This window comes from Parathielavia appendiculata (assembly GCF_033297405.1).
Source record: "Parathielavia appendiculata strain CBS 731.68 unplaced genomic scaffold N657scaffold_3, whole genome shotgun sequence".
Taxonomy (NCBI): Eukaryota; Fungi; Ascomycota; class Sordariomycetes; order Sordariales; family Chaetomiaceae; genus Parathielavia; species Parathielavia appendiculata.
Window position 1 is genome coordinate 1,066,720 of NW_026944222.1, and position 17,684 is coordinate 1,084,403.

A 17,684-nucleotide genomic window follows, 5' to 3' on the forward strand; every position below is an offset into this window, starting at 1 on the left:
TACAACACATATAGCGTACTTGTGCTCCTGGAACTGGATATACCTTTGTTTTAGTTGGAGGAATGTTACCTTTGATGGGTAGACAGGTGACCACGGATGATGACTTGAAGTAAGGTAGACAAGGGAGAGGAAGATTTGGCTAATGTTAACCTGGGAGGAATAGTTACGCGGAGACCGCTCAAACTGCTGTGCTTCTGGTAACTGAGGAGCCATATACTGCCGGACTCCGATTACGTGCACACCGCTGGAACAACGTGCAAGTCCCATGCTTACAATTTGATGTCGACACAAATGCCTCTATTCTAGCGACTAACCGACCTAATAGATGGGACGTCATTGTGCCTGGGCTGCGTGATTGCAGTACCTACGGCTGGTTGAGACGAGGGTCCTTCGAACTCTAAGGACAACAACGTTGACCTCGGCACCTCAATGAGGCTCAGAGCACCAACTCAGGCCACTACTGCATTTTAGTTTTTCCCACACATTCGAGAATAGTCAGACCATCTTGCTGTTGTATTGATGGAGATCCAGGGACAACAGAAGATGGTGATCATCAATGGTGGTAGTTCATGCAGTGGTGATGCCGGATGTGTGATAGGCTCTGGTGGGCAGGGCTGTAACCACTGCACCAGATGTGGGGCAACCCGGTCTGCCAAGGATGTGGGGCACAACATGTATTTCCCTGCGGTCCCTCAATCAACAGATCCACCCCCTTCACAGAACAACCGAAACCTCTGCTCGAGATCCGGGTCAAAAATGCGTCAGCCGCGAATCGAACGCGGGGCCCATCGATGGCAACGATGGATTTTACCACTAAACCACTGACGCTCACAGCAAATGCACTTTAACAATCAAATTAAGAAACTTTCAACTTGTAGGCCCTACGCATCCCGGGGAATGCACTAAGAACAATAGTAACAACAACAACCACAACCGGGTTTCTGTCGAGAGAAGCTGTACTGAAGAGATTCAAAAGAGTCCTACCGCAGTACCGAGTTGACCAGCTGCTTGTTTACCCCGGACGGCCAGAACAGCGTCTCTTGGCAACCCCCTCCCCCAGGCGATGCTACTCCGGCACAACCACCGAGAATGAATTCCACCAACCAGCGACGGCATGGACAAGACAAGCCTTCCCCACCGCGCCCGCAGCTTTACCATACCGAGGGTAGATCTCCAGTTTTCGAGAACTGCAGTTGACGCGGACGTGGTATGAACGGTGCCGTTGTTTCACAGCAGTTGGTGGAAAAGAATGCCATCGATGCACCCCGGATTCAGCCACGATTTCGCCGTGACATGGATGGCAGTCTCCGGGCGAAAGGAGTAGCATCGACGGCCTCTGCAGGACATCATGCTGGAAAGGCAGGTGAGTTGGCTTGGCCATATATTAGGCGGCTAATCAATGCGCCTCCTCACTTTCGGGCCAGCTCCGACACTGAGAAAGTCATGATAACATCTCTTGCCAGTATGCTTCCGTCCCTTGCTTTCGTTCTCCCACTCACCACCGCCGCGGCGGCTTGGCCCCTCGAGGCTCGGGCCGCACGCACCTCCCCCCCTGCTGGATGCCTTGCAGTCGGCAGCTCTGCCAAGTACCCGACTGTCCAGTCCGCCGTGAATGCCCTCAGCAACACGACCACCGCGGCCCAATGCATCTTTATCTACAAGGGCACCTACCAGGAGCAAGTCTACATTCCGCAGCTCCAGTCCACCCTGACCATCTACGGTGAAACCAAGGACACTTCCAAGTTCTCGGCCAACACGGTCACCATCACGCAGGGCAAGAGCCAGGACGACTCGCCCAACAACGACGCCACGGCCACGCTGCGCGCCCACACGACAGACCTCAACGTCTACAACATCAACCTGGTCAACACGCGCGGCCAGGGCTCGCAGGCGCTGGCCCTCAGCGCCCAAAAGGACAGGCAAGGCTACTACGCCTGTCAGTTCAAGGGCTACCAGGACACCATCCTGGCCAACGCCGGCGTGCAGGTCTACGCCAAGAGCTACATTGAGGGCGCCACCGACTTCATCTTTGGCCAGCGGGCGCGCGCATGGTTCGACGGCGCCGACATCCGCGTGTTGGCCGCGTCCACGGGCTGGATCACAGCCAACGGGCGCGACTCGGAGGCCAACCCGTCCTACTATGTCATCAACAAGTCGACGGTTTCGGCCAAGGCCGGGGACACGGTCGCTGCCGGGGCGTACTACCTCGGCCGGCCGTGGCGGAGCTTTTCCCGGGTGGTGTTCCAGAACACGAAGATGTCGAATGTGGTTAACCCGGCCGGGTGGGCCATCTGGAACAATGGCGACGCGAGGACTGGCAACGTCACGTATGCCGAGTACAAGAACAGCGGTGAGGGCTCCAAGGGCACCCGGGCGAGCTTCGCGACGAAGCTGTCCTCTGCTGTCAGCATCTCGGAGATTCTGGGCAGCGACTACAAGACTTGGGTTGACAGGGCTTACCTGTCTTGAAATCGTGACACATGCTAAATTAAGGTGGTTAGGTGGAAGGACTCATGGAGGAAAAGTGAATTTCTGTTGTACATAGTCATGATAAGTCATCCCCGACATACTTCCCCAAGCAGGAATTACTACTCCTGTTTCGTTCCAGCAGTTCCAGCCGGCGAGACATGAATCTGCCAGTACCTCCTCCAATCCGCCCACTCTCCCTGCACCACATCCTCCACGATGGTCTTATTCCTGCCTCCTTGCCCAGGCTTCCCCAACCCGAGAACGGCGCCCTCGTCGTACTGCGGAAACTCGGCCTTCTCCGCCAGCAACCCCCTCACCTCCCCGCCGGCCACAAACGCCAAAAAGTCCTCGGCCACATGCACATACTGCCTAAGGCCCTGGTACACATTGATGGTCGCGCCCGTCGTGAAGCTCAACAGCCACGGCTCGAGCAGCGGCGCGTCCGTCACCGAGGGGTGCGAGGTGCCGATTGAGGTCATGAACCAGCTGGGGTTGCCGCGCGCATTATTCTGCTCAACGATCTCTTTGACGGTATCGAAATGGGCGCGGCCGTAAAACAGGCTGGTCCTGCTGCTCCACGAGTTGCTGTGGACGACGAGCAGCGGCACGCGCACGTCGCGGTTGAGCGGGCCGCTCTGCTTGCCCGGGTCGAGGACGATGGCGGCGGCGAAGGGGCGGGCGTCGGTGGGCCCGCCGCGCAGCGCCTGCAGGGCGCCCGTCGCGCCGTAGCTGTGGCCGGCCACGATCATGGCGCGCGTGTTGAGGCGGCCGGCCCAGTGGGGCAGGTCGCGCCCTTCACCGTAGGGGTTGTGCCGCCGGACGGAGGCGCCGTCGCCTGCGTTGATGGCTTTGAGGACGCGGACTGCGGCTTCGATTTCGGCTTCGCGGAAGGCGAGCTGGGCTTGGTGGAATTCCTCGACCGTGAGGGACTGCTTGTGGTCGGGCGTTTCGACCGATGAGACGTCGAAGAGGAGGCGGGTCACGTTGGCGGCGCCGTGTTGCCTGATGATGGTGCTGGGCCCGGAGCCGTCGCGGTGCTCGAGCATGACGACAATGTGGCCTCGGGCGGCAAGCTCGCCGGCGTAGTGAGAGTAGTCGGTCCGAGATGCAACAGTGCCGTGGGAGAAGATGATGACGGGGTACCCATCGCTGGGCCCGTCATCGCCCGCCATGACATCTTGCTTGGTCTCGTCGGCACTCTTGTCTTGGGATGTCGGCACGGCATGGCCGCTCAGGGGTACATCCACAGCAGCCGGAATGGTGATGCCGCCGACAATGGCGTTGATGGCCGTTGTCAAAACCTTATCCGTAAACCAGTTGCTGATGTGTGCGGCTCTGGCGTACCCCCGGGCCCGAAGGGAGAGCGGCTCCGGGATCCAGGTGTGCCTCTTTGCATGACTGGATGCCGCGGCGGCATAGCTCGCGGGATAGTACAGCGTGAACAGGACAGTCTGCAGCTCAAACGCCTTCTCGTCGGTTCCCTTGAACCGGGCCGGGTGAATGGTGCGGGCGGGCAGCACCGGAGCCTCGACGTCGATGGCGCCAACGGCGTAGGGGCCCGTATGCTGCGGCAGGGGATGAGCAAGTAGCGGCTTTGAAAAGAAGTAGCAGTAGAGAGCATAGCCCACGGCCAGCGAGATGACAATATCCCGCAGTTTCGGCCAGCGGCGCCGGTCGACCGCTGGCCGTTGTGTTTGGCCCCCCCGGTCCAGTACGTCGAATGAAGGCTTCATGACTGAGAAACTTGATGGTGCCTACTGCCGACAATGTAGTGTAAGTACCGTGATATGCTAAGCATCTAGCTTGCGAACTTGAATGCAAAGAGGTTCAAGGTTCTTGGGAGCAGACAACCCCCAAGTTTTATGTGTCATGCTTGTATGATGTAATTGACGGCTCCTCGCCAGTCCCGTCCTTGATCTGCGTGCAAGAAATGAATGGTTGGACAAGAGCCGTCACTCGCTTGAAAATCCAATAGAGGGTAACACCTGTGCTCGATAAACCATTAGTTCATTGCAATCCTTCTAACTGCAGTCCACGCTGAAGCGTCGCAGCTGACGAGTCCGAGTTAACCTGACGGCGCTGTTTGAATTGCCGGCTCCGGTTCGGTGACCGGGGTGGTGCCGTTCTGCCGGTGAAGCGGGGTCCCGAAGAGGAGGCCCCGGAATGTTAAAACTCGCTGAAGAGTGCCGACCTCTTGGCCCTGGAAGTTGGCTTCTCGTTCTCCTGCCTCCGAGTCTCTAACTGCAGAGACCAGGACAATTCCGTCGGGAATTCTACTTTTGGCAAGTGTCAAGCCTCAAGGTGCAAAATGGATGCGTGGCCTTGAAAGGACCCTGACGTCCAGGGCTGACTCTGGTGGAGCGGGTGATGTCACTCTCCACTGCTGGGTCCACCTCTCTTGTGTGGCGGTTCGGCTGGGGACGACCAATCATGCTGCGCAGCAGGCAGAGCTGGCATTGCGCGATTCATGGCAGTTTTGATGCCACAAACGTCTTGCCCTTACGAATTCAAGAGCCCCTAAGGCGTTGAAGCCATTTCTCCCACAAAGCACAGTTCCGTTTTTTATCAGCGAGTGACCCATATCACCGAGTGATCCAACTTAACAATTTTAGCAGGGCTACATCCAGATGTACGATAAGAAATTAACATCGTTCTTAACAATTTTCTTGTCAAATTTTGGCTGCTAAAGACTGTTAAGCCTGGTCACTCGCTGATATGGGTCACTCGCTGATATATACATTAGTGAAAGAAAAAAAAAACGAAAAGCAAACCAATTCATCCCTCTTCCACGTGGGAACTTCATCCCACGTTTTCAAAGCACTAAGGTGATTCCGGTAACATGGCACCATGCTTGTCCGGATGCGGCGTCTCTGCATTGAAACCGGGGTCAGTGGATGGAGGCCCTTAAAGCTAGCGCAGCGCAATTGCTTGCAAAACCCCGGGAGCCGTCACGTCACCTTCAGCTCTGCCGGATTTTAAACAATCTCTTGCCCCCGAGATCCGGCATCATGGTCGCAGGCCCTTCTTTTTTCCGTTTCCCGCTCTCGGTTCCTGATCGACACTACCTCCTTCCTGGGCCGGCCACTCCTTGATTGACCTACATTTGCAATTCACCCTCCACTTGCCTCTCGAAAATAGGAGTATATGCGATAACGGGGCTACACAATTTGACGATGCTGGGTAAACTCAAATCCAAATCGGTCAAAGACGACGACGCCTCCTTACGCAACAACCATGACCCCGACGCCACCACCACGGAAGTCGCCACGGGTTCCGACTCGGACGACTTCCGCGCCATTGACCCCCATAGCGGCGTCAAGCGCGGGCTCAAGACGCGCCACCTGTCCATGATGGCCCTAGCCGGCATCATCGGACCGGGCCTGCTCATCGGCTCCGGCGGCGCCCTCTCGTCTGGCGGTCCAGCCTCGCTGTTGATTGGCTTTGGTGTCATCGGCATCATCGCCTTCTCTATCATGCAGAGCTTGGGCGAGCTGACGACGCTGTACCCGACGGGCGGTGCCTTTACCGCGCTAAGTGACCGCTTCGTGGACAAGGCTTTTGGCGTGGCGGTTGGGTGGAATTATTACGTTGTGTGGTTCTGCGTGCTGGCCAACGAGTACAACGTAATTTCGAGCATCATGGTTTTTTGGAGCGACAAGGTGCCCATTTGGGGGTATTTTCTCATCTTTTGGGTCAGTTGTCCTTATCGAGTCCGAGGATTCATCATTTTGTACTGACAGATTGCAGTTTGCCTTCTTGGCTTTTCAGTTGCTCGGTGTTGAGACCTTCGGAGAGGCTGAGTTCTGGCTGGCACTGGTCAAGATCATTGGCTTGATTGCCTACTTCTTCTTCAGCATCATGTGAGTATACTCCTTGAGCAACGAAAGCCCTGGCCGGCCACTGACAGCAGCAGCTACGCGTCCGGCGGTGTCAAAGGGGCCGATGCCATTGGCTTCCGGTATTGGCACGACCCCGGGGCCTTTACAAACGGCTTCAAGGGCGTCGCTTCAGTCTTCGTCTTCTGCAGCACCTTCTATGCCGGCGTCGAGTCCGTGGCCGTGGCCGCCACCGAGACGAGGAATCCCCGCCACGCCGTCCCGCTGGCCATTCGCCAAGTCTTCATTCGTATCATCGTTGTCTACATGGGGAGCGCCTTTTTCTTTGGCCTTACTTGCCCTGCTAATGCCAAGGGCCTTGTCGGGGACTCGAGCCGCGTCCTCCGCAGTCCCATGACCATCGCCATCCAAAACGCCGGTTGGGAGGGCGGAGTCCACCTCATCAACGCCTTCATCTTCGTCACCTGCCTCAGCGCCGTCAACAGCTCCATCTACATCGGCAGCCGAACGCTCCTGTACATGGCCCAAGACGGCAAGGCGCCGAGGTTCCTAGGGTGGACCGACAAGCGCGGCGTGCCGATCCCGGCCATACTCTTCACGAATCTCTGCGGCGCCCTCAGCATGATGAATGTCAGCACAGGCGCCAGCAAGGCGTACGGCTACATTGTCAACCTGAGCGGCGTGTCCACCTTCCTCGTCTGGGGCGCCATCAGCCTGACGCACATCCGCTTCCGGTCTGCGTGGAAGGCCCAGGGCCATGCCGAGAGCGAGCTGCCGTTTGTGTCGCTGTGGTATCCGTACAACGCCTACTTTGGCTTGGGCGCGAATATCTTCCTGGCGCTTATTCAGGGGTGGTCGACGTTTGCACCGTTTGACGCCGGCTTGTTTGTCGATGCCTACATTTTGCTGCCGCTTTTTGGCGTCATTTATGTGGTGTACAAGCTTGTCTTCAAGACAAAGTTGTGGCGGGCTCATGAGATTGATCTGCAGTCCGGGAGGCGGAGAGATCTGGACGAGGCGAAGCGGAGGGAGGCTGGAGAGGGGCATCGGTCGAAATGGTGGAACAAGATATTCAGGGGAATATGATGATGAGGATGTGGCTTGCAATCTTCCAGTATGTTAGGCTAGATACCCGCTGCGGAAACTTTTGGAAAGTAAGCAAGGTGTTTTGGGGAGTACGCTTCTAAGATTTGAAGCTCAACTCATAGGCTCATCCTAAATTCAGACTAAGCACGGAGTAAACCTCCCGGCTCAGGCTGAGTTGAGAGCCCCTGACTACGGGCCTGTCATCTATCCTCTTGATATCACGCCTGAGTTCGTCAATCACCTGTCGCAGAGGTTAGCTTAACAGTATCGAAACGGTCCCGATAGCCATACCCTCTGTCCTCCCCTACGCAGCGAGTCATTGAGCTGGCTTGTGTGCTTTGATAGCTCGACCATCTCAATATCCAGCTCGTCATGATCTAGGACGGTCAACTTCTGAACAATTCCAACCGCGTGAACTAGAAGGTCGGAGACGTATTGCTCTCTGAACTTTTCGACATATCGACTGCAGACCGCGGCTAACAGCCTAATCAAATCCGTACATTCTCGTCGTTCTCTTAGGCTTCCTGCTTATTGTTAGATGCTTCCAAAGGCTGAGCATACACAGAACACTGGGTAATTAGCTTACTGTTTCTGTGACTGGCGGGCGCGCGCTGAGCTCCTTCAACCCGAGGCCTAGGAGGTCCAAGTTCAGCTGCCTTGCCTCTATCTCGCTGAGTATGTTGAATACCCGTTGACGAAGCACGTTATACGTTGTATGTTGCGGATTGTCTTCAAGTCCAGCATGTGTTTCATACATCTCCTTGGATAAAATAGGGGAAATACCGTATCACAGTGGGACGCCATCGACAAAAGAGCTTACCTCTGCACTTGTCTCAGTACCATGGGTCAAGAATGGTAGTTCATTATTGACTCCACAGCCCGTGGAGCCCACTTCAAGATTCTTGAGTTACTCACCTCCTCCTACCATCCAAGACCAAGTTCGCGTTAGCGGTCCAAGTGTCCATTCTCTCTCTTAAGCCATCTATTACTGTGTGACAGGCCTTGAGACGCTACGCCTTCGTTCATTAGAATTCCGAGGGCGACTAGTGGATTCGTGTCATCACTGCACAGTGATCTTCAGCTTCAAGCCTCATCAATACGGCGACTTGAATATACCTTACCTGAAGCTGCTTGAATTACTGATCAGTGGGATTCCCAGCAGGGTATCCCTTAAGATACTCAGCAGCAACAAGCCGAGGCTCTCTATGTACTGTGGTATCGCTGGAAAACTCAACTCCCACAGTAGGTCATCACATGACTGATTGAGCGCTGCCTGCAGATCCATGTCTATAGCCATGGCACTTCGGGTCTACATCAGTGCGTTCGCCAAAATGTCAAAGTGCGAAGCAGATAGGTGGGACAATAAACTCAAATGCAGCAGGGAGCAACTCGGATTCAATGTTCATTCCAGGATCTTATACTTGCCGCCGGGCGCACTCGCCGTCTTCCATTTCTAGCGTGTACTCTGCTGTACTTATTCAGTGAGACTGTGAAAGCCTGGCTTTTGATGATTTACAAGGCCAGCCCGGAGAATAAGTCAATGAACAGCAGTAATTAGGCCTTAGCCTCCAAACCTTCATTGGAGCAATTTCATACTTTGAACCCCTCCCCACCGTTGACTCGAAGATGGGAGAGAGCCGAGATCAGAACGCGAAGGGACTTTTATTCTTTCCTACAGGGAATCAGTCCCAAAGCTGCACGGCTAACGGGGAGGATCCTGGACTGGCTGATGGACTCGGGGAAACTGCCGATGTACGGTCTGGCCAGGAGGCTGGAGCTGGAGCTCGCAGTCTAATACCCCTTCCTTCGAAGGCCAAGAGGCCTTCCCACTTTGTATTTGCAGGATCGCACACTGATCGTTTCCTTGATTGTCGATACGGGGTTTTCACCCGGCCCACAAGGGCGCGGTTTTCCTGTATAGTAAGTTGTTGAAGGTCCGGCACGCCCAATGGCACAGCGGTGTAGGAATAATAATACTTTGAACCCCTGAGATAGCTTGCTGCCCTATGATATCATCTTGCTATTTCTGGGACAGGACAGGTGATCCGACGGTCCGACAGCAAAGATAGGATTCGTAACACTTCAGGGCTATGTACAACCCACAAAATATTGTACCTTATTGTACATGTACACCTTCATGATTGCCCCTAGCTCCGGTCATGCCAGACAACCTGGAAGCAAACAAGCTCCCCGAGCACCATCCTGAAACGGGTGACGCTCTGACAACTATCAGAACCTCAAACACTCCATTCCATGATCCAATGTTAGGCCTTGAAAGCCTGAGCCCTCTTCTTCAGCCGGTACTCAATGGCGCGCTTCCTGGCCGCAGGGCTCTGTGTGAAGGCGGCACTGCCACCAAAGGGCCCAGCAGCCGCCCCGTTGCGGACGCGCACGATGCAAACATTGTCCACGCCAGCCACCGTGGCGTCACAGGTCATGCCCGCCGGCATCTGCACCGTCAGCGGGAAGTCCCTGCTGGTCGCCAGGCTCAGCCCGCCCGCAAAGCCGGGCACGTCCTGCGTCACCTGGGCAGTTTGAAATGCATCGGGATCCGTGCCGCCAGATGTGCCGTCGATGGCTGCCTGGAGGGGACCGGCCCCGTCCTGGTTGATCTATGTTGACGGTTACCACTCATCAGTCCTGTTCCTTCACCTGGCAACGCACGAATGGTGTAAAAGCAAACAAAACTTACCTGGTGAAATACCATCTCAATCGAACCATCATCCCCACACGTCGGCAGGCCAGAAGACGCCCCCGTGCCCGCCATAGCAGCGACATTGCTCTCTGTCGCCACCGTACTGTCAGTCCCACCGCCCCCAAACAGGCCCTGGAAGAACTGCCTGGCAACCTTGACGGCTTTCCCACCCTGCCAGGCCTCCTCCTCCCTCCTTTTCTTGTTGTTGTTATTGCGCCCACCCTGTCCGAATCGTCTTCCTCCCCTACTAGTACCGCTGCTGCCGCTGCCGCTGCCGCTGCTGCCCTGGGTCAAACCGCTCAAGTCATCCTCGACGCCGACCGAGGCGTTGGCGGCGTTGACGCGGGGCAGCGCGGCGTCGCCGGTGCCCATGAAGGCCGAGATCATGGTCGCCGCGTCGATGGGGCCGTTGCCCTGCGTGCGGCCCAAGGGCCCGACCGTGCCCGAGCGGATCTCGCGGTCCCGGATGATGGCCGTGTCGGCCTGCGAGCCGCACCGGTTGGTGGAGCAGTCGCGCGGGGTGCCGTCGGCCACTGGGGTACAGGTTAGTTAACATAACTTGACGGTAGGGGGAAAACAGGGAAGGAGGGTGGGTGGACAAGAGACTGTTGAGCTTTGAAGAGAGAGAAGCAATGTGGACGTACCGGATAGACCGGGCATCTCAACCCCATTGGCACCGCGGATGAGCGTGACGACGCCGTGGGCCGAGGAAGGGGTCGCGAGCAGAGAGAAAAGGAGGACTTCGTAGGGATGCATTGTGGCTGTGAGGCGGGTTTTTCTTAGGTTCTATGTGTCAATTTGAGTCAAAAAAGGATTGGTATGATTGATTAAAGACAGTGCCGCCAGGGCTGAAGCCAAAGAAAGAGTACTAGATCGAAGTGAAAGAAGGGCGGGGGGAGTGGGTGAGAGACTGGACTGGAAACCGGGAGCTGAGCCTGTCGAATATTATCTCCGTCAACACATCACGTCCAAACTTCGCAGCCTTTATACTCCCCGTCCAGCGTTCCAACTCCTGTCTCTCCGCTGAAGCCCATCAAGATTATGGCCCATCAAAACCATCAACGTCGCAAGCTCAACCCGAATGCGGTATGGCCACACACATTCGCGCGGTAGACTCGAGGCGCAGCATCATGACTCAAGACAAAACGAGACAGCCCGCTGGGCTCTAATCCCGCCAGCAAAGGAAACAGGAGTCGAATCGCATCTTAGCTTTGATCGACCGCACCGCCGGCGACATCTGTGGGTGTTTCCGCACAGGCGATCAATGTAACATCAGCAAGGGCTTGGCGACAGGACCCCTTGGCTGAATCCGGCATTTGGAACTTTGCGGCTTCAGCTCTCCATTGTTTCAGAGTAAACAAACCAATCAACTAGCAAGAAGGAACAGCGAGTCGCCGTTTTCTGAGGCAGATAACCCCTGGCGCGGCGATCTTCGGGATCTGAGGTTCGTTTCGGAGATCGATGGACATCTGGAATACGAAAACCCGGCAGCTATTGTGGGTTGTCGGAGGGAACAAGGCTCTGGTATCTTGACTCCGAGTTCGCCCCAATGTCCGGGGTTGCTTGAATCAACGTTCGAAGTGGTAGTGGTGCGGATCCTAACACAGCAGCAGAACCAGACTGGGGCTACCGTATGTTTACTGTACAGGTTGCGTCTGCTTGGGCCCTCATGCAAGCAGGCTGCTTTACGGGGTGCTCAAGCCTGTGCCTTCTCACACTGCAGGAAGGGCAAGCTTCTATGCAGGTTATAATGCTGAATCATATTACAGTAGTTACCGATCATTTGTGGATTAGCTCTATGTTGGTAAGCCATTTGGCCAGAACGACTCTCTCAATCTTGAATTTCAAACGGAAAATGACCCGTTGGAAAGCCTCACGCTTCGTACCGGACATCGAAATAATAAAATCTGCGGCAGAATTTCAACTTCCTCCCTTCAAGTTCTACTGACCGTAATCCATGAACGGCATCCGTGGTCATCCATCCCACTCAGGGGTAGCTAGCTAGGGTTAGGGTATGGCGCTAAAGGACCAAAACCCCGCGCCCACCACCCCCCAGCAACCCCTTGTTTCAACTTTTGTTTTGGGCGCATCACCCAGTTAGTGCCTTGGTTTCTCCCCACTCTGCGCAGCAAGTGAACACCCAGCGTACGGAGTATCAGGATCGGCTTCAATATTCGTGAAATTTTGAGCCGAGATCTATTTCTACTCTAAATCAGTAGACGACCAACCCATTCTCATGTCCAAATACCATGCCTCCTTCTCCTCGGCTCTATCATACCTATTCCAAGACTCAGATTCAGAGAGTGCGAAGCTCAATTCAAGATAGAAGGGATGGTAAGCCCTGGGCCAACCTGCCCCATAGTTTGTAGCATCACGATGCCACATCACCGAGTTAAGGTGAAGTCAAATTGCCCCGTTCTGCTTCCATTCACCGGCTTTGCTCGATGGTGGCAGCAGGAGCACACTCGACAACATTAAAACGCCACCAAGCGGAGGTTGTGAGGGACCCCAGCCTGTATAAATGTGCTCATCGGTCTCGGCGTTCGATGATGGGAAATCCTACGGGACCCGACGCTGGGTTTGCTGGCACGATCCGGTACCTGAAGTAACCCCGGAGAGCTGCGTCCAGACGGCGCGTGCGTACCCGAAGTTGAGCACCCTGACGTCCCATCGCGCTCTGCGGCTCGTGGTCCGCACCTGATTTTTGGATAACATGCGGTCGCCGGACAGAAAGCGGCGCGAGGGATCACATCCCAGATATTGAGGGACTGTCACCCTTATGTCTCGACATAGTGAATGGCTGGCCAGGCTATGCATAGTGTTCAGCCTCCAACTCCAATGACTCGAGAGGATGTTGCAATATCGTCCCCTTCTAGATGCGTAGTGAAATTGCTCGCCAGCAGTGTTGCTGTGATAATCGGGATGCCGCAGGTGAGGTGTGGTTCTGACTCCGGCGTCGACCGGCAGAAAGGGCGCTGGCCGTGGTCACAAGCTTTGTATGACTCCGCGGATGTGGATGTGCTCCCGTGGATAGTGGCAGTACTGGAGATCACCTCCACAGTCTCGCTCGTCAAGAAATCCCCGGCCGTGAACCCCGGTATGTCCACTGTTGTGCTCGAACTCAAGATGACCGTCGATTTCTTGACAGTCGTCTCGTCCTTCTCAGGCATGTCGCTCTCAACAGAAACAATGAACAATATCTCTTCACGGTGGAGCAGCTCATCCTTCAGCATCGTGTCTCCGAACTCGGCCTCAAGGACCAAGTCGAAAGACTCGGTGGCTTGGTAGATCAGTGGCAAAGGGGAAGAGTCACCGCATCTTGTATGCCTGGTGATCTCCGTGTCGAGATACTTGTACCACAAAGTGACAGCAAAACAGGCCTCAGGCCCTTGCTCGTTCAGGGCAATGCTGCTTATGGTGAAGTTGAGACTCTCCCCGGCCGTGACTGGGTAAGTAAATGACTTGGTGTGCTGATCCGAGTTCAGGAAGTCGGCCAAAGTGATGCCAGCGTAAATTCGCGTGTGCTTTATCGTGTCATCATCGTCGGTAGCTGTGAGGCCGCGATCCATGACCAAGTTGGCGAAATGCGGAGGTATCCTGACTGCAGGGCTGTCGATGAAAGCTGCAATGCCGCCCGTTTTGAGGACAGCTGGCACGAGCGGGTCACCGGGGGAACACGGTGTCCAGACGGCCTGGTTCGCATCTCGTTCGCTCAGGTGCGTCGGCATGCTGATGCATGCATAGTGAACGCGTATGCCCTCATCCGAGGCCCGTCGTAACTGTGCCAGTGTGTCGGTGCTAAACTCCAGACGCTCAGCCCTTGTTGTAAGGAGGAGGATAGCGCCTCGGTCGGTGTAGGTCTCTGGCTGAGCGCGTATGGTTTCGTCGATGCCCATTTCGAGGCCGCTCGCAATCCTCAGTTCACCAGTTGGTTGAGGGAAGTCGAAAGTTGCGTGCACGGGCCGCCCCATAGGGTAGCGAAGAACAGCATCCAGGTCGTTGATAGCAATCACAGCCAAATGATCTAACCCATGGTATCCCAATCTCGACTTGACCTGCTCAGAAAGTGCTTCTTCCATGTAGATCCCGCCGCCGACCTTACTCGCCAGCGAATTGTCGGCAACAATAGCCAGGGTGCGGTTGCGGCAGTCCTTGACCGGGTCGTCGCGGACAAGGGCGCAAAGCATGAGCCCGCCAATGACGGTGCCGTACTCGTCAAGCATTTCGTCTCGAAAATCGGCCCACGTCTCGCGCGAGTGCTGGATGGCTGCCTGTACTGCGAGGGGAAAATTGTTTGGAGAGGCTTCGGAGCGAGGATCCATCGCTTCGTCGCCGAAAGTGCCGTCCAGATTGATGATTCCCTTGTCCTTGCTCAAGGCACCGTGAGTAATACGCCCCTCGCATTCGCCGGACCCCTCCGGACTGTCAGGCAGAGCAAAGCAACCGGTCGTCAGGTTGTGTGGTATCAGATCCGGCGGAATGGTGCTGTTGCCCCGTAAGTTCAGAAACGGAGCACTGCCGTTCATGCCCAGGCCAGGTGGGTTAGACACGCCGATGGGCTTGGTCGGGTCAGCACTGTCGACCCAATTACTGTGAGAGTAGAAATCTTGGATGCCGTGCAGTGCCCGCCCGAGCCCTTCGATGACGTTGCACTTGGCCCGGCCGAAGCCATCGCTCTGCCATGCCGGAAACGCAAAGGCGCAGTCTCCTCCGGAGAGGTCTACCATTTCCCGGCGGATTCTGCGGCGCTCATCCACCAAGCGGCTCCCCGAGACGATGGCTTGGCGGAAACGGTTTCGCAGATGGTTGAGACAGGCTTGGAGCTTGGCATTTGCCTCAGCCCTGGTCTCTGTCCAACACTGTCAGTCATTGATCTTGCATGGGATACGAGGAGCGAAGAATCCACATACGGGGATAGCCGGGGAGGTCGAGGTAGTCGGCATCGTCGCAGTGAGCTTCGGGCCCCTCGGGAACCGGGTCGAGGGTGTCGGGGGCACCAACTGCGCCGTTGAAGCCAGCTCCGGTCACCGCGATGCCAAGGAGATTGACATGCCACCCAGCAAGCTGGTCGAGCGATCGCGGCTCGAAGCAGATCCCGTCGGAGCCGCGGGCGCTGGGGCACTGAAACGCCAGGCGCGTGATGATTTCATGCTCATTGTGCTGGCGCACGAGAAGCGGCTCGTTGATTGTTCCGAAGGCAGACACCATCGCCAAGAGGTGGAGCGAGATGCTCGCAACGAGAGGCATCATTTTACGCGCCGAGGGCGACCGTCGTGGAGAGTCCTATGTTGAAAAAGACACAAGAGGCCAAGAGGATAAGAATGAGCGGCACTTTTCGATCAGGATGCCAGAAAGGCCCAGTGCTGCCATTACAAACGGGACTCAAAGAACGGCGAAAGCGTGCTTTTTGGCTTTGAAAGACCTAGTTCAAGCCTTTGCGACATTGTCGCAGGGTAAGCGTACGTGGTCGACCTAGATGATGTTGGGTTGAGTTGAGCCGTTGAGATAAGAAATCATCAGACAGTCGAAGGCTCGAAGCTTCCAAAAGTTCCAAGGTTGTGTTGATACGGGAAGTTGGATCGGGTCAGCATCAGAGCTAGTCCTAAACCGTGTTAGTGCCTGGGTAATGGGTGCCAGAAAGCGGTCCGCCTGACATTGGATTTTCAGAAGAGCTTTCACCAGCAACAGCTTCCCATCCGAAATTGAAGTTAAGACAATTGCGAGGCCCCTTTCATGCATGACACAGCACAAGTGAAGCCAACTGGAATGAAGCGCAGGAGCCGGGAAGAGGCCGCTGGTTACCGGCTGCCATTGCCCTGCAAACATCTCCATTTCCTAGGGGACCGAGTACGTTGTGCGTTGAACCGGTATCCTCGCGGTCTCCATTACGAGCTCTTGCATGCTGCCATGGAGCCCTGCATGTCCCGAACAGATGAGGCATCGAGGCCTTCACAACCAGAACCATCACATTCCATACTTCGTGGGTAAGATTCAACATGCTAGCAACTACCATAACCGCAACGGCATCAGGCGAGCTGCGCCGGCAGTGCTGGCTGAAGTCGCCTGCGTAGCCGTTCTCGTCCCGTCGCTGACTTCGCCGGCATCCTCGGTGCGCGTCGGACTCGCAGCACCCGCGCCAATGTCTGCACCAGAGCTGGAGCCCTCCCCAGCTGTAGGGGGGGGCAGCGAGGAAGAAGTCGTTGTCGGAAATGCCAAGTCACATACGCTGCCCGTGGCCGTAACAACGCGGTACTCCGTCTTGCACCCTCCCAGGCCACTGCATCCCTGATCGCAGGGAAACGAACGGTAAATGGTCGGCGGCGGAGCTGGGCAGCCGTCGCAACCAGCTGTGATTGTGGCCTCAACGATGCAAGCTAGGGTCAAGCAGGTGTTGCATATGTGTGTGGTAGAGGCAACGGCAGCGCAGCCAGAGACGGAGGCGATCGAGACGGACGTGATGCCCTGCCCGAGAGCCGGGGCAGCGCTGAGATTTGTCAGTTTAAAGCAATGCGCATTCGAACGGACGACCCACACAGCAGCAAAGGCTACTACAGTCGCGAAAAGACGATGCATTATGGCGGATTCACTCCACGAGGCCCTGTCGGCGTGTGTCAGATTGGAGGTCAGTTGGGCGCATTGCCATGACCGGCTGGAGCTTGGCAGAGCTGATAGAGACCCAATATAGCCTGCTCGTGGGAGGAAAACCTCGAGTCTCTGTGGTGATGTATGAACGCGGGGTTAGTTCTTCAAGAGTGCCTAAGATGGAGTGAGCGATGAGCTGTCGTTTGCAGGAGCAGCGCTTCTGATGCATCATACGTCATGGAGACTGGTCAGACAAACCGATGCCGGCGCAACCTCATTTGTCCATCGGGTAACGTACCTCAAACAAAGGGCTTGGCACCTTCCTTTTTTATGCGAACAAATGGACCCGGTGTCGCAAACATCGTCGATGACAGGCATGTGTTTGCAAATCCCAGCCAGGCGCAGTTGCCAGAGAGGGAAGTCGAGCATCTACCAGCTCAGCATCACATCCATCCTTCTAACGGCAGGTTCAACATCGAGATTGATACAACGGCGAGGGTTTGACAAGCGATGTTGGGATTTCGGATCCAATGTCGGTTTCTCAGAATGGGCTTCAGATGGCAGAGTATTAAGAATTCTTCTACATTGTCGATGCAAGAGGTGTGGGCGTGGCCGAGCCGCAATATGGCCTTTTGGTGGCTGATTCAGCGGCTGATCGCCACTCTAGCGCCGATTTGCGTCCGTGCGGTCAGCAGTTGCGAGTATGTACATCCGTACTGTATTAAACCCTTGTCCACACTCTGCAGTTGTGTGCTGCAGACGATTTTTGAAGTTGTATATTTACAGATAAAGGGCTTTAGCACAGTAGAGAGGATCAGCCAGGTATAGTTCAAATTGCCGTTAATATTATTACTATACTACACTGCGGAGTTATGCCCCCACCTACCTGTTGGCGCGCAGCTGTTTGCAAAAGTGGTTTAGAGAGCAGCCAGTTGTTGGACAGCAACACTTACAGGCTCGAATAGGCATAGACCAACCAGGTGACACTGCATCAATTGAGGCACAAGATGAAGCTT

The 17,684-nt window shown here is 55.6% G+C and overlaps 6 protein-coding genes and 1 non-coding gene across 7 annotated transcripts; 3 read left to right on the plus strand and 4 right to left on the minus strand.

Moving 5' to 3' along the window:
• Window positions 1–281: 281 nt before the first annotated feature.
• Window positions 282–822, plus strand: N657DRAFT_642571 (uncharacterized protein). Its single transcript, XM_062792370.1, has one exon. It carries the CDS (start codon window positions 659–661, stop codon window positions 815–817), a length of 159 nt encoding a protein of 52 aa, XP_062649589.1. The 5' UTR covers window positions 282–658; the 3' UTR covers window positions 818–822.
• On the minus strand, window positions 758–828 carry N657DRAFT_t56. Its single transcript has one exon. It is a non-coding gene; the product is annotated as a tRNA-Gly (tRNA).
• Window positions 829–1,432: 604 nt separating this feature from the next.
• On the plus strand, window positions 1,433–2,632 carry N657DRAFT_642572 (carbohydrate esterase family 8 protein). Its single transcript, XM_062792371.1, has one exon. The coding sequence runs from the start codon at window positions 1,465–1,467 to the stop codon at window positions 2,467–2,469; it is 1,005 nt and encodes a 334-aa protein (XP_062649590.1). The 5' UTR covers window positions 1,433–1,464; the 3' UTR covers window positions 2,470–2,632.
• Window positions 2,589–4,472, minus strand: N657DRAFT_662233 (uncharacterized protein; the record flags this gene model as incomplete). Its single annotated transcript, XM_062795128.1, has 2 exons — window positions 2,589–4,061; window positions 4,455–4,472. The coding sequence occupies 2 exons, from the start codon at window positions 4,470–4,472 to the stop codon at window positions 2,589–2,591; spliced, it is 1,491 nt and encodes a 496-aa protein (XP_062649591.1).
• A 965-nt stretch (window positions 4,473–5,437) lies between these two features.
• N657DRAFT_613966 (uncharacterized protein) lies at window positions 5,438–7,661 on the plus strand. Its single transcript, XM_062790425.1, has 3 exons — window positions 5,438–6,161; window positions 6,217–6,329; window positions 6,383–7,661. The coding sequence occupies exons 1-3, from the start codon at window positions 5,643–5,645 to the stop codon at window positions 7,389–7,391; spliced, it is 1,641 nt and encodes a 546-aa protein (XP_062649592.1). The 5' UTR covers window positions 5,438–5,642; the 3' UTR covers window positions 7,392–7,661.
• A 1,780-nt stretch (window positions 7,662–9,441) lies between these two features.
• On the minus strand, window positions 9,442–11,301 carry N657DRAFT_670013 (uncharacterized protein). The gene is made up of 3 exons (XM_062795516.1): window positions 10,731–11,301; window positions 10,084–10,619; window positions 9,442–10,003 (listed from the first exon to the last, which is right to left on the minus strand). The coding sequence occupies exons 1-3, from the start codon at window positions 10,840–10,842 to the stop codon at window positions 9,656–9,658; spliced, it is 996 nt and encodes a 331-aa protein (XP_062649593.1). The 5' UTR covers window positions 10,843–11,301; the 3' UTR covers window positions 9,442–9,655.
• Window positions 11,302–12,908: 1,607 nt separating this feature from the next.
• On the minus strand, window positions 12,909–15,294 carry N657DRAFT_569150 (uncharacterized protein; the record flags this gene model as incomplete). Its single annotated transcript, XM_062788641.1, has 2 exons — window positions 12,909–14,935; window positions 14,997–15,294. The coding sequence occupies 2 exons, from the start codon at window positions 15,292–15,294 to the stop codon at window positions 12,909–12,911; spliced, it is 2,325 nt and encodes a 774-aa protein (XP_062649594.1).
• Window positions 15,295–17,684: the final 2,390 nt, after the last annotated feature.

Bases quoted from the DNA above. Each gene is read 5' to 3' on its own strand.
- N657DRAFT_670013 (XM_062795516.1), bottom strand. From the start codon at position 10,842: ATGCATCCCTACGAAGTCCTCCTTTTCTCTCTGCTCGCGACCCCTTCC. The intron at 10,620-10,730 runs GTACGTCCACAT...CCTGTACCCCAG, and splicing joins TGAGATGCCCGGTCTATCCG to TGGCCGACGGCACCCCGCGC. The intron at 10,004-10,083 runs GTAAGTTTTGTT...CCGTCAACATAG, and splicing joins TTGAGATGGTATTTCACCAG to ATCAACCAGGACGGGGCCGG.
- N657DRAFT_642571 (XM_062792370.1), top strand. From the start codon at position 659: ATGTGGGGCACAACATGTATTTCCCTGCGGTCCCTCAATCAACAGATC.
- N657DRAFT_642572 (XM_062792371.1), top strand. From the start codon at position 1,465: ATGCTTCCGTCCCTTGCTTTCGTTCTCCCACTCACCACCGCCGCGGCG.
- N657DRAFT_613966 (XM_062790425.1), top strand. From the start codon at position 5,643: ATGCTGGGTAAACTCAAATCCAAATCGGTCAAAGACGACGACGCCTCC. The intron at 6,162-6,216 runs GTCAGTTGTCCT...GACAGATTGCAG, and splicing joins GGTATTTTCTCATCTTTTGG to TTTGCCTTCTTGGCTTTTCA. The intron at 6,330-6,382 runs GTGAGTATACTC...TGACAGCAGCAG, and splicing joins TACTTCTTCTTCAGCATCAT to CTACGCGTCCGGCGGTGTCA.